At 41.2% G+C, this 14,337-nt stretch overlaps 1 protein-coding gene across 1 annotated transcript in view; it reads left to right on the top strand.

Annotated features, from left to right (window-relative positions):
- Positions 1 to 14,337, top strand: part of TRPC5 (transient receptor potential cation channel subfamily C member 5) — a 78,751-nt gene that overhangs the window by 25,364 nt on the left and 39,050 nt on the right. The window contains exon 4 of the mRNA XM_050901694.1: positions 3,725 to 4,246. Within this exon, the coding sequence (XP_050757651.1) occupies positions 3,725 to 4,246 (522 nt within the window). The remainder of the gene's footprint in view (positions 1 to 3,724; positions 4,247 to 14,337) is intronic.

The following is a 14,337-nucleotide window of genomic DNA, read 5'->3' as shown; positions in this document are numbered from 1 at the left end:
TCACCTAGGTGTCCTTTTTATATGCATAGATAGATGCCAGATGCTGTAGAAACACTATAGCTTGCTTTGAAATCTTCTGGTGTTTAAACCTGGATGTTAGCTTCCAGGGTCCATAAAAGGCAAAATACACATTCATATTAGTCTTCTAGTTTGGTGGAGGGGCATGCTTTTGAGCTGTATCTCTTTAACCTCCCCATTTACTGCGCTTTGGTTCACATTGCTGAGCAGTCTCAGAGCACTTGAGCTGGATTGCTTTTACACAACACTAAACCAGAGGATGTGCTCCAGGGGCACTCAGATACCAGACTAGATTAAGTCCAAAGTAAAACTCCTAAAAGACCTACAACAAGGCCATCGGGTCTTCAGTGCTAGTTTTTTTTTTTTGCTCTGTAGTTCTGCTCCTCTTACACTGTACTAGTTACTAACATAAGCAGAGATTCCTGCTCTTCCTATCCAGAGCTTCTTTCCAGCAGTGCACTGTTTACTGGAAAACTTGTTTTTCCATTCAGAGGACAGCATAGCTATACTGAACAGTGCTTTTATGTGAACTAATCCTCCATTTTCTTCTCCTCTAATGAATTAAGCTTGTTTCCCCCCCCCCACCTTTTAAATAAAGGAGATTTTTCACTCACTGTAGTATCATTCAGAGAAGTGGTGGTACAGTGGTAAGCAGCCTACCTACCTTCATGAGGATTAAGTCTAGAAAGATGGTAACAAGCATTCAGTCACTTCTTGTTAATGGTAGTGTTAATTTCTTAAGCGAACATTACCAAGATGAAATACGGACAAGGCACATGCTCCTATGCAAGTAGTGACAATAAGGTTCTGAAGGACTCAGCTTAACAGCTTGTGTCAGGTGATGAGGTCAGTGGAAAAGAATTTGTTATTCAGGTCACTTAATGAAAATAACCTTGGAAGAGCTTAGCAGAGCCCTTGGGGTAGAACAATTTATTCCTCTTCTGCTTCCATCACTGTAAGTTAACCCGAGACATAGAAGAAGCTGATCTAAACATGAACTCAACCTGTCAGAGTAGTGCAGGAGGAACATCAGCAATTACAATGCATTGTTGTAATCTCTGCTGCCCCTCCAGTGATAACATGTAGAATACAGCCTTCAGAGCAAAGGCTTGCTTTGCATAGCTCCATCTTTAAAACAAGACAGTTTGTTTGTTAAGATGCAGGTTATCAAAACACTGTGCAAGAAGATAACAAAAGTATTCACCACAAGACATATAATTTTTAGCCAATGCATGGTCTTTGGATCAGCCAGGCATGGAGAAGAGAGAGGCCACAGCAGCCATCATTCACACTATTCCTGTTCTGTGTTTTGGTGGTTTGTTTTGCTGCTCAGCTATAATCAGAAGTAAGCTTCAGCTCCTGTGATTTGAGGCCTTACACGGATCTGCTCCCAGACCCCAGGGAGCCTCTATGCCTCTGCACCACCATTTCGCTTCTTATCCCTTAATTAAAAGCGCTACACGCTGCCCAGGAAAACATGCCTTCCACACAGCGGCTGCCTGAGACCTAACGAAGTAGTGCTCCATTTTTGGGGTGAGGGCTTGTGATATGAGCCAGAATAGGGGATGGGAGATCACTTGATAGATACCCCCGATTTGATCCCAAACCTTAGGACAACCATTTTGAGAGCCCTAGATCCAGATTTAGAAAACCTCAGGAGTAGACAGAAGCAGACAAGATTAGCGCTATCCCCACCTGTAACATTACTACCCTGTCTGCAAGTATCCATTTCATATTCTGAGCAACATGAATACCTCATCTGTGTAAAGCTGAAAATCCTTTTCACAGCCCTGGGTACAGTAACTTCCATATAGGAAAACAAGATTAAACTTGACAGTAATAGGAGTGATAGAGGGGGGAGCGTTCTTCCTTTGAGGCAGAGACTGTGAATACAGCAGCTAGTGACTGACTGAAAAAGGAGAGGAAGAAAGATAAATGCAATTATTCAAGCATCAAGGCTTAAAAAAAAAATGCTTCTAAGAGAGAGAAAAAAGAAAAACTTGCACCTTTCTCCTGACATTTAACAAACTACCTAAACGAGCTAAGCAAAGGAAAAGAAAGTCAAAGACCTTGCAAAGAGAGCTGCTTTCAGCTGTTTGTTACTAGATATCTTAAAATACATTTATCCAACCTTGCGAAGAGACACCAAGCCCTCCATGACTCACAGCAAATGCTCACTACCATTCACTCTTCTTCCCCATGAGCTGTGTTTATAGGCTCCCTCCTGGCTGCTTCTATAGGGACCAGCCTTGTTAGCAAAGCCTCTTTACACCTGTGTGTCTGTAGGCTGCCAGAGATTTAACTCCTCATGTGCCGCATCCAGGGTAGCAGACTTGTATTATTCCCCAAAATACCTCTAGCCACCCAGTGAGCCCTGCTCCAGTAAATGACCCTGCATCTCAGTGTGGTGCCGACCTTTGGGAGAGTGTCATGAAGAGGCTCTGTCCTGCTGTCGCAGCTGGGTTATGTAGAGGTTTATCAATCAGCTACAGCCCAGGAGTCTTTAGCTCTTTAGTGCTATTGAGGTATTTAACTCCCAGGGAACTCAGATTCAGTGGTTAGAGGTTCACTGTCTCATAACCAGTCTTAGGTATATCCTACAGAAGGATTTCTAACCAGTGACTTCATGCTACTTTATCGCTGCTTTACTTTTGGATTTTTATAGACTGAGTAATGTTTCCTGTCATTAGGACTCTTTGACAATAGTTTCTCTGAAACGCCTTTGACATTTCCAAGGGGAAGCAGGCCTACTGTTCACCAAAACCAGCAATCACCCCTTGAGCAGCAGGATGCCAGCTGCCAGGGCAAGAGTGGTGGGCACATGAAGTACAGTATGCTTGAGTAATGATTAACACACAACAAAGAGAGCTGCCTGTGCTGCAAATGGAAACACACTGCGTGCTTAGGATGTAAGAGCATTTTGGTCTAATTTTGCACTCTGCATATAGTAATAAGACACAACAGGGTGTGCATTAAGCTCATCTTTTGAGAAGTGCAACAGTAGCTGAATAATGCACACCCTGGAGCGTCTTATTTGTAGTGGACTATGGCTCATTAATTTTACATTTAAATTTTTTCAGACCCATTAAAAAAAAAACCCAGATCTATTCGGAGGGCAGTTATGTAATGTATCCTTCCACTGAAAAGTATTTTCAAATAAAAACAGTAGGGAAAAGGTGAGGAAGAGCTTTGCTCAACTGCAGACCAATGTTTGGTTTGGTTTGTGTAGGTCCTGCTACGAGCAGGTTCTTGGCCTGCTAGTGCAGATATGTAATGCAAATAATGATAGTTATGGAAATCTATTCAGTGTCCACTCTTTTCTAGACTTTCCTTTCTTTTTGTGTAATTACCTGGGCCTTTTGTCTTTCTTTTTTCCCACAAAAGTCCGCCTTTTGGTATATGAACCAATACCCATTTCAAAACAGGCTCACATAAAGCATTCAGATGGGAATGTGATTGACTTTTACACTAGACTGGGAACTGAATGGTCACAGGTTCCTGCTCGGGAGGCAGACAGGCATGATTTGGGGGAAGGGGATTTGCCAGAATAGCAGTGTGTGTGTGCATGGATACAATAGGATTTAAAGAACAGAGGATGTTAGAAAAACTCTGTTTTGTTATGACATCACTTCAAAAGTATGAAGGAGAGACATCTGATTTCTGCTGTTCCACATGAAATATGACTATGGTTTATCCCTTTATATAGGTTCCGACCTTGATGATGGACACCCAGTTTTCAGAATTCACTCCAGATATCACCCCAATAATGCTGGCGGCTCACACCAACAACTATGAAATCATCAAACTGCTTGTCCAAAGACGGGTAACAATTCCACGCCCACACCAGATCAGATGCAATTGTGTGGAATGTGTCTCCAGTTCGGAGGTGGACAGCCTAAGGCATTCCAGGTCAAGGCTGAACATCTACAAAGCCTTAGCCAGCCCTTCGTTGATTGCCTTATCAAGCGAGGACCCCATCTTGACGGCCTTCCGACTGGGCTGGGAGCTGAAGGAACTCAGCAAAGTGGAAAATGAGTTCAAGGCTGAATATGAAGAGCTTTCACAGCAGTGTAAGCGTTTTGCTAAGGACCTTTTGGATCAGGCACGGAGTTCCCGAGAATTGGAGATCATTCTCAATCACAGAGATGATCAAAGCGAAGAGCTGGATCCCCAAAAATGTCATGATTTGGCAAAGCTAAAGGTAGCAATAAAGTATCACCAGAAAGAGGTAAGTCATCTAAATGCGAAGGTGTGTGAAGGCTTCATGTACCATGAAGGGCAAAATGATTCATTTCTCTAGTCTCCATGGGTTTGTTCAGGGTTGCTAGCGGAGAGCCAGCAGGAGTGAGTTTGGATTGAGTGGAGAACCATGTGCAAATGGGTTAGTCACAAACCAGGAGGTTCAGTGCACCTTGGTGACAGTGTGAATCTGATGACAGTTGAGGGCAACAGGACTGGGACTTGCTGCAGTGGGTTATGGCTTCTACGGCACCGGCACTTTCTGTTTCAAAGATACTCGAATCCCATTTCATTGTAACCCAACCCCCTGCAAAGAACAGCCTTCAGAGATTTCCAGCTTTGTTAGCTCCGAAAGTTTTTCCCAGTAGCTGCTTTTATACAGGAACTAAAAGCTAGAAGGGGTTGCCTGGCTCATGAAGGTCTTGACTGCAGGAAATAATATAATATACAATTCACTTCCTCCAGCCACCAAACACTTCCTAGCACCCATTCAACACTAACTCATAAGGGCCAGAGAAACGACAGCAGCAAAAGAGAGCAGGAGAGATCAAGAGCAGTCTCACTGTCCCAAGTCTCCATGTTACCAGCAATTTTGTTACGTGAAAATGCTCATGTGATGCTAGGAAGTGGATCACGTCATGCAAATACTTCTTCACACCTGAGACACCTCAGGTTGATTCTTGCTCCTTGATTCATCTGTGTTTTAGGAACTGAGAAGCAATTCCCAGAAATTCAGACTCTTGCCCATAGTACCAGAAAGGAAAGATGTACTTCAGCTAAAGGGCACAGAGCCTTTCAGAAGCCCTGCTAATCCAGAGATCTGTAAGTTGATTCAATAAAGCCCACGAACCCAAGGAGAATGCTGACAACAGTTTCATTAGTTGGCTCTGGATTTTCTTTCTCTTTCCAAACCTGGACAGAATTTAGTAGATGATATATTACTGTTGGCCAGTGATGTTCCAGGTTATCTGAAGGAGGAATTTAGCTTGCTTGGTTGAGGAACTGAATTGCAATGTCTATTACATTCCTCTGTGTCCAGAGGGTGACAGGAGTGGTGGAAAAGCCTACCACATTACTCTTTTCACTGTCTTCCCCACATTTGGTGCTTTGTTTAATGCATTAACCCAGATGAGGACAGCCTGATATGATACATTCCATCTCCCTTAATGGCTGCTCATGTCATCCGAGGTACAATAGTCAAGAAGTGAAAGATACAGATTTTCCTTTCTTCCCTTTGGTCTGTTACGCCTCCTGAGTACCAGCCCCTTGATGCAACAAGCTGGAGCTGAAGCCTCAAGCTTTCTCGGATCTAGCACATGGTCGCTTACTGCTCTTACTGGGCTACTCCAGTGAAGTGTCAGCAAGGCTCACTGGCTTCATGTCAGGCTGTGTTTTTTACTCTAGCTGAGAGGGTTAGGTAACACCATAAGTGTTTTAGGAACACGAACAAGTAGTGAAGAATTTGGAGAAGGGTAATACAGTATATCAGGTAAAATGTTCCTTGAATCTAAGAAGGGCCAGAAGCTCTACTTCTGTTTTTTTTACTGGCCTGATAGCCACAGACGCTGCAGCCACATACACCCTTCAGCAGCCAGGATCCCACTGGCACTGCTGTGTGTAGATCACTGCTGATTGTGATGTCTTGTCACAGTTCAGGCTCACTATTGACATCCAAGCATAAATCTGTGGCTACCCTTATCTTGTGTTCACATTAAGAAACTGCAAGTCTGAAGGAGTTCACTATATTTGAAATGTAGTGCTGAACAGTCCCGAAGCTCTTTTATTTTAAAGTAAGAAATTTTTAATCTTTGCTTGCTTGCTTGACAGTTTTTATCTTTTTTTTAGGCATATTTGACTGAATTCCAAGCATATGGACAAATTCCACGTTTTGTGACATGTTCATGACAGTTCCAGCATATAAATGATAGCAAATATGCTCTGTGTTGCCAGCTAAGTCAGTGCTGTTTCCAGGTAGAATACTGGTGGGTAGGGACAGAATGAATGAGTTTGGGAAACCAGCACTACTGAACCCCCTCATCCTACCTGAGTATTCACAAATACCTGATGCATCCTGCAGGATGGTGTTTGTATGCAACAAAATACTGCAGTGATTTTCTTATCATGATAATTAGTCCAATACAAAACACCAAGCAAGATACAAACGTCATTGCCAGCTTCTGAAAAAAAATGAGTAGGAACATTTGTCAGGGAGACACTGAGAAATGCCTTTTAATCCTGATTGAAGAGTATCAGACTGAGAGAAGTTTTGTGGGGACAGGAAGGAAAATAGAAACACATTTGGTTTTGTGAAAGACAGTTCTGCAGAGAGAAACTGCAGACTTTTTAAAAGTAGATCATCTTGTTCCGCTGAAGCCTTTTATGTCTTAACGCTAAATGGGATTGGATTGGATTGGATGGAGAAGCTTTTTATATCTTAACGTTGACAAAGTTACAAGTCAAATCTCTAGTAGCCTAAGACGAAAATCCAAAGTGGACCTTAGTTATTTTCTGGGGCTGTAAATTGTTACTGCAGTTGTTAGTTCTTCATATTCAGCATAAAGAATGTGTCATCTCACATTGATTTTAGACTAATTGCTAGACAGATTTCCTGCAGCTTTTTTTCTTTTTGAGTGAAATAAACCTCAAAATTTCCCCCAAAATATGAAATGATTCCATTTCAGCTTAATTGAGCAGATACGTTCAAGATTCTTTCTAAAGAAGTTGTTAAGAGGGAGTTGGTAAAGAGACCATTGCCTTTGGATGGAGGGGCAGTACTGTGTGTTTTGGGTAGGGAGTAGATCTTAAAGTTACTTTTTCTTTGTACCAGTGTCAGTGATCTGGGAATTCAAGAGTACTCTTCACCAGACACATTATTCAGCCTTCTTCTCTCCCAGGCATTTCAGGTGAACCCACCGTGCCTTTTTTTACCCCCATTGCACTCCTATACTGAAGAGTAGGTGCTGGTTTGTTCCAGGTACAGAAAAGTAACAGCATTCAAATTTCTAGTGCAGGTTGATGATCTCTGGCAGTGAACATACAGGACTGAAAAAAATCCTGATGGGAAAAGCTAGACATCTATGGGCAGTTCTTGCTCCAAACTGGGGCCTTGGAGGAAAGCTTTTTAAAGCTAGTTAGGCTGCTAAATATACAGGTAAGCAGGCAATAATTTTTTAAACAGAGTATAATCTGGTTAAGTGCCTAAATCCTGTTGAAGATTAGACACTTATCTTGCTGAGGCAGTTTGAAATTCCACTGCTGAATTAGCTGCATCTTTTGGCACCTAGCTACTGGAAAAAAATCTGATCTTGTATGTTAAGTTTTAGCAAACAATTAGCAATCAATCAGCCCCGCCATGGACACAAATCCCTGTTCTCTGCACTGAATCCAGTAAACATATTCATGGTATACACAACTTCATCTTTTGATCTCGCCTGAGTGCCTCAGTCTCCGCAGTGAGTAACCTGGACGTGGGCTGGATTAGCGAGGGGAACCACTTCACTTCAGTCCTACCTCCAGAGGAATACCGGCCTCATCACAAAGGCTCCACCTCAGTCTGTATCCCCAGGTAAATCCCACTGCCGGTGCATTTCTGCCTCATGATGCAGATATGAGTTTCGTCTTTACAAGGGTAGAAGAATCTCCTTCCCCCCCCCCAACAAAAAAGCCTGGGAGGTACAAGTTTTGATTACTCCCAAACATTACATGTGCTAAGTATTTTATAAACTGACAAATGTGTCACTCATGAGGAAGAAGACCTTTTTCCTTTGGAGGAGGGCCAAAACAATGGAGAAGAAATTTCTCGCTTTTCATGTTTGTTTTTAATAAGCCCATATATCCTAGAAGGTAAATTACTGTTTACACAGAAGGAAAAATTTCAATTATACAGGAAAGATTAAAATGTGCCCTAAGGTAGCTTTGCAGTATATTTTATGGTAGTAAATGTTAAAACCATGCTGTGCAATGTTCACAAGCTCCCTCTCCATCTCAAGTGTAGAATGGTTGTGTCCTCAGTTTCAAATTACAAAAGGGCCCTGATCATTTCTTTAGAAGGTAGGAAGGACTTAATAATTGTGATTGCTTTCTGCATGGCAGTCACAAAATATTAGAAAAAAATGAGGACAGCTCTACTACACTGCGAAACATGACGAGTTAGATCCAGCACAGATACATCAGTTTTCTCAGTCCACTTTTGAAATAAATTATTTTCGTAGGATCACGGCAATTCATGGTCTAAGAGACCAGTAGGCTTTTCATAAATTCTCGGTAGTATATGGCATTTGTCTTCATATTATTACTTTTCAAATTCTTTTATTCATGACTAATTTTGGAAGGAAAAAGGTCCTGAAGACTTAATACGAAAAGGCACAGCTCAGCTGTTGAGGATCAATCTTCACTCTGCTGTTCTAGCACCAAATTAGCTCTACATTTGTTAATTTGTTTGCATTTCTAAGAAAAGATGGGGAAAAGTAATCTCTTAGGATCTTGCCAGTCACGTAAAGCACAGTTGTATGTACAGTGTACCATTGCTGTATTAGAGAATCGGAGCATAGGCAGAATGCAAATACAATTTTTATGTCCTTTAAGGTTTTTTTACATTGCCAAAATAATGTAAAGCAACCATAGTGTAGCAGTGAATCAGGTCTAAAAGGGCAGATTTCTCCTTGTATATAACATTCTGCTAAGCCACAAGAATAGCAATATACATTCAGCCCATTCCTGCTTTCCTGCTCTCCATCACAGGTCATTCACATCTTCAAAATGAGGTGAAACATCACAGTAGTGGGTTTTTAGTGCTTTGGATTTTTCTGGTACTGGTAGTTGCAAATGGCTGTGCAGGTTTAGTTTATATGTCTGTAAAGAAATGCACACAGTGCAAGGCACTCAGAAAAAAATTTATTTTACCTATGACTATATTGCTTAGCACTTTCACTGAATTAGATCAAAGGAATGCATGAAATTCCCTCTCAGAAACCTTAACCTTAATCTTTCTTACTCACTGTACTCTAATCAATGACAGGAAAGGAGAGAAGTAGAATTGTTTGCTTTTCTAATTTAAAAACAGTGCTCTTTGCTGTTTTCTCTTCAGGATGAAGCTTCAAAAGTTTTAGTTCTTTTTTTCCAAGACATTTACATAGACAAGTACCTCCTGAGATACAGTACTGGAGTGAATGAATAATCATTCCTGCCATGCCACATATTTTCAGCTGCGTCTTGACTCTTGTCAACTGTGTGGCTGCAGTTAGAAGCACAGCATCATTCTCCAAGGAGTGTGCATAAACCTAGCAAATTTCTAAGGGCACTTCAGTTAGTGTATAAAAAGAGCTTTTAAAAATATCAGAGATGCATGAAAAATGAAGTGCTAGGTCTGCGAAAATCAAAGCTCATCTAGTGCACCTTGTTTACCTGTTTTGAAAGCCATTTGGGTATCTTGATGGATAGCCACAGATATTTCTTTGCTTGCAGGCAGTGCTAAGTTATTCTCCTGTGGTTTTGTCTGTTTTCTTGCCACACTGCCTGGAGGTATAATGATACAGGGCTGAATATTTGTATTGTGCTCTTTAAAGGCACAATAAAAAGCTAGCTTTTCGGTGAGCCTGCACAGCTCAGAAGATTAATAAACAGGCTTTTACTTTCAGGTTTCTAGAATGAAATCATACCACATCGTGAAAAGATCTTTATTAGGACTAGATGGGGGAAGCAGAGCTGCTCCTTGTGGAAGCTTTTTTCCTTTCTAGTGACCTGGAACATCCGTATCCCTTAGCGTATTAGATGGTGAGGATGGTGTGGTTACGCTACGTCCAGATCTGTCCTACACCACTAACCTGAATGTAAGTTTAGGGATTTCAAAAGCACTGACTGTCCAAATGTCACCTTTCATTTTCCAGTAGCATTCATCCATTCATTACTGTATGCAGCAAAGTTACCATCTGATGTGTGAACAGTGGCCTATGCTAAATGAAGCTGTTTTTTCTCAAACTCAATCCCAGCAGGCAGATGACCGCATTACAAAATCTTCCATGCATGTGGTACTAACTGAGCTGTTATCAACAGTCTCAGCAGCAGGATTTTGGTGTGGCAGGTGGGGAGACTTATCTGCGTTTGCACCCTTAAAACAGTCTCTCCTGCTGACCGCTGGTGGGGCAGCAGGGTGAGTGGTGCATATCTTGCAGCCCCTACTCTATGGGTTTGGGCAGTTGCTAGATCTATTTGTTCAGTTTTGGAAATTACCATGGAAATTTAACCCATACAGCTGCATTGTGTTACAAAAATTAGGACAAGTGGCATTTAAGTGTAACTTCTCTCCAAACTTGGAAGAAGAAGAAGAAATATTCAGAGAACTGATGGTTCATCAGTTTGACAAAGTGGACTTGAATGTTTATTTGAGGAAACAGTATTATTTGGTATATTATTCACGTAACACCAAAATGTTCTAACTTGATGAAGGTTAGCCACATATTGCAGCTGTCACAGAACAGAGCTGCAGAAGACTATCTTTTGACAGCAAAATCATTTCTGACTAATCTTGCCATGCACAAATTTGAAAAAACAACGTAAGACCGGTATGTCAGTCAAGGACAAGGACTCTGCTTGTGTTAGTGTAATGTGTAGCAGGCAGTAAATGCCTGGATCATTCTTTAAGTCATTTTTGGTGCCTCGTGCCTCTGACTTAAATGATCTCTTGGACAAAGACAGGAAATATGTTGAAAGCTAAAGGGATTGCCACTGTTTTAAGAACATTCAAGAATGATTTAGTGAGTTCGTCAGTTCCCTTAACTTCATGTATCCCATCAATCTTGTGCCAGCAAGAGAAGAGGCTTGGGAAGCCAAAGTTAAAGAACAGGACATGATTGATTGGCTTTCTATGGACAACAGAAACTGGAAAGGAGAAGTGACACCTTGTATATTGTATAAGCCAAGTGTTCGGTCTTACCGCGTCTGAAGGTCTAAAGTGCCTTTCAGAGTCAGCTTTACATCAGTAGTGAAGAGTATATCATGTTATTTCATACTTCACTTTGAGTGATACCCTGAAATAATAAACTCTGTGGAAAAAATATTGCTATGGATTCTCCCTTTTGGACATAGAAGTGGTCATTGTTATTTATCTGATTTCTGTGAATTTCAGCTTTACTTCTGTCGCTTAGTGAAGACTGTTATGAAACTCTATAGAGAAAAGAACTGAGATTCCACTCCCCTTACACCTCTTATGTATACATCAGATCCATCATCATCCAGACGAGCCATTTAGGTGTCTCATGATTGCGAACACAGTTACCTCATAGTTCCTCACTCCAAGAAAAGTGAGATGGGTATATGGGTTAATCATACCCCCCCCCCCCAACTGAGATCTTGTGCAGAATGGCATTTAAAAGCTGTGACTGCAGGTTTTGTGTTCTTATTCTTTCTCTACAAACCCCAGCTGGCTGAGTAAACATCCTTCAGCAAAGCATATGTCCTCCTCACCCTACAATGGTGGTATGACTCAGAAGCAGAGGTGGCCTTTAGAGGTTCCCAAGAATGTGAGAAGTGTTTATAGTATGCTGGTCTGTTCTTTCCTGGATATTGGAGTAAATTTACTCATTCAGGAGAAGGTAAGGTAAAAAGAAAAAAGAAACTAAAATTAAATAGTTTCAGCATAGATATTTCTCAGGTCAGAAAGGAAGCAAATGAAAAATATTTTTAGAACTTTTTATTAACACTAATAGGGTAAAGTAGGTTTGTATTTAAAAATACTTGTGAATGACTTTTAAAATTCTCATGTTTGCTTTACTTATCACTTATTTAATGTAAATGTTAGAAATTCACTAGGGAGAATAAACCCAGCCTTTTACTTAAAAGTCAATACTTTCTCCACTTCAGCTAAAGCCTGTGAGAGCTCCCGGTATTCATTTGCAAGATCTGTAACTCTTGAAGTGCTGCCTGCAAGAGGACTTAGAAAACTCTGCAAGATTTGTCTCTAAACAGTTTTTAGCCTGAGTGTTTCTTCAGTGCTTCTGTAGGATGTGTCTGATATCCCCTGTTCAGCTCTTGGAAACCAGTTAGTGTGTTGTGAACTAACTGACTCTCTCTTAGGTATATCGCTCATATTCAGCACTTCCTTGTAGTGCAGTGCTCTGCCTTTGGAAGCCCAGTCTATACCTACTTAATCTTTGTAACAGCACTGTATCCTGGAATGTTTGCTGAAATACATCCTACAAGAACGTATTTATCAACTGTAGTCTGCTGTCTGCCAAAATAAATGCTGAAAAGTTTTGCTTGTGTCTGGACTCCTGCTCAGGGTCTGACCCAGATGAACCGTGTTCTGGTGGGGTGTTTGCTAACAGAGGATGGCCTCCAGAAGCACCGTTCAGCAGCTTGCCTTTATTCGATGCAGAATTTATGCCTGCACTTAAATCCTGCTGACACAGGCCATAAATACAAACCTATAGCTAAACACACGTTTAAGCGCTCTGAGTAGAGATGGATTTAATTTCAAGCTTAAACACTTTGTTAATTGCTTCTTCCATGGGTAGGTACCTAGCATTTGCAAGCTTCTACCTTTGTCCTAGAATATATGGGACCTCTTTTACTTAAATATTTAAGCCAAGCCAACATAAATTTGTGAAAACTATGAATTTTGATGGAACTGTAGCAGGCTTTTAGAGGTTATTCAGTCTTTCCTTTTGCCAGCGTTCACATCACTGGTGAATTTCCAATTGCTACTGCTTAAGCTGAGTTCATGTCTGCTACCATCAAGAGATGTGTTATGGATAGGAGACCTTTAGTTAAGATTCATGTGTCATCATCACTTAAAATATTTTAAGAACAAATTAAACAAAATTCGGTATAATTTGAGGCCATATGTTCATCTGTGGAGGATCTGGAGTTTGTTTTATTCACCAGCAGAGGGATTGAGCAATTTGGGTAGCACCTGTTTTTTCTTTCTTCCAGCTCAGCTAGTGATCTTCTTAATGGCAGGAATGACTGTGATTTGGATTTGCATCAGTGCTTCACTGTTAGTAGTAACAGGCATGTGAGTAGCAGCTGTGTTTTTGATAGGATATTCATCCTATATTTTCCTGAGAAAAAACTATTATCTCTTGGAAGTGCCTGAAGAGGAACGGTGAGTTGTAGTCCCTTTTCCCCGAGTTATACAGCCTCCCCTCCAACTTCTTTGTCTCATTTCTTCCTTTTTTTCCTGTTGCAGAAAGTACTTAATTAACAGGATGAACAACCATTAGGTGTTTACCCTCTGCAACTCACACTTCAGCAGCAGAATGTAAATAACTTTGCAGTCATTAACAAGGTTGAACTTTAAAAAGAAATGTGCTACAAAAGAGGATTTTCTTATTCATCTCACTGTTTGCAACACTGCAAACTTGAGGAGGCTGGTATTTCTTATGTAGAACATCTGATCTCATAGGGCTTACTGGCTCTCTGCAGCAGGCATCAAATTAGGCCACAGATAGTTTCTCTCTTCTGTCTTGGGCTAATTTAGAAATGTAGCTCTTTGACTGTTGCTGACTGGAATTTCCTTTAAGAGCAATCAGACTGATACAACAACCGCATTTCCTTTCTTCCTCAGAAGATCCTCTCCTTGGTACGAAATGGAGGCAGAGTGGTTTGTCTGTTGCTCTGGAAGTGTGTTGTGCTATTTGGTTCTGAGCAGGAGCATCTGCAGGATTTGGGAGTGCAGGAAGAAGATGGATTTTAAAAGTTCATTTCTTTGCATGCCATTTCATGTTCCTGAAGTCCAAGTTAGAGTAAAGAGGATCACTTCATTGCACAGTGTGATCCATATGCCTGTTGACATTGTGGCAAGTGTTACAGCATGTTTGGGCTATTGGACTGTGTGTATTAAGCTTTGTGGGTTAAGACATTAAGATCTGGCATTGATTGATAAACCCAAGCCTGTGGTAGGACTGACAGTGTAGGAGTTTCTTCATGGGAGGAAAGAAATTCTAGCCAATTGATTCTGAAAATTCAAGTACGAAAGGCTGTGCTCTCCCCAGTCTATCTGCAGTTGTATTGGGGGGGGGGGGGTAGGTACTTCTGTGCCTGGGTAGGTCACCCCTGCTAGCGACCTGCGATGAAGAGGGCATA

Source organism: Gymnogyps californianus, chromosome 9 (assembly GCF_018139145.2).
Source record: "Gymnogyps californianus isolate 813 chromosome 9, ASM1813914v2, whole genome shotgun sequence".
NCBI lineage: Eukaryota > Metazoa > Chordata > Aves > Accipitriformes > Cathartidae > Gymnogyps > Gymnogyps californianus.
This window is presented reverse-complemented; position numbering and strand designations above follow the sequence as displayed.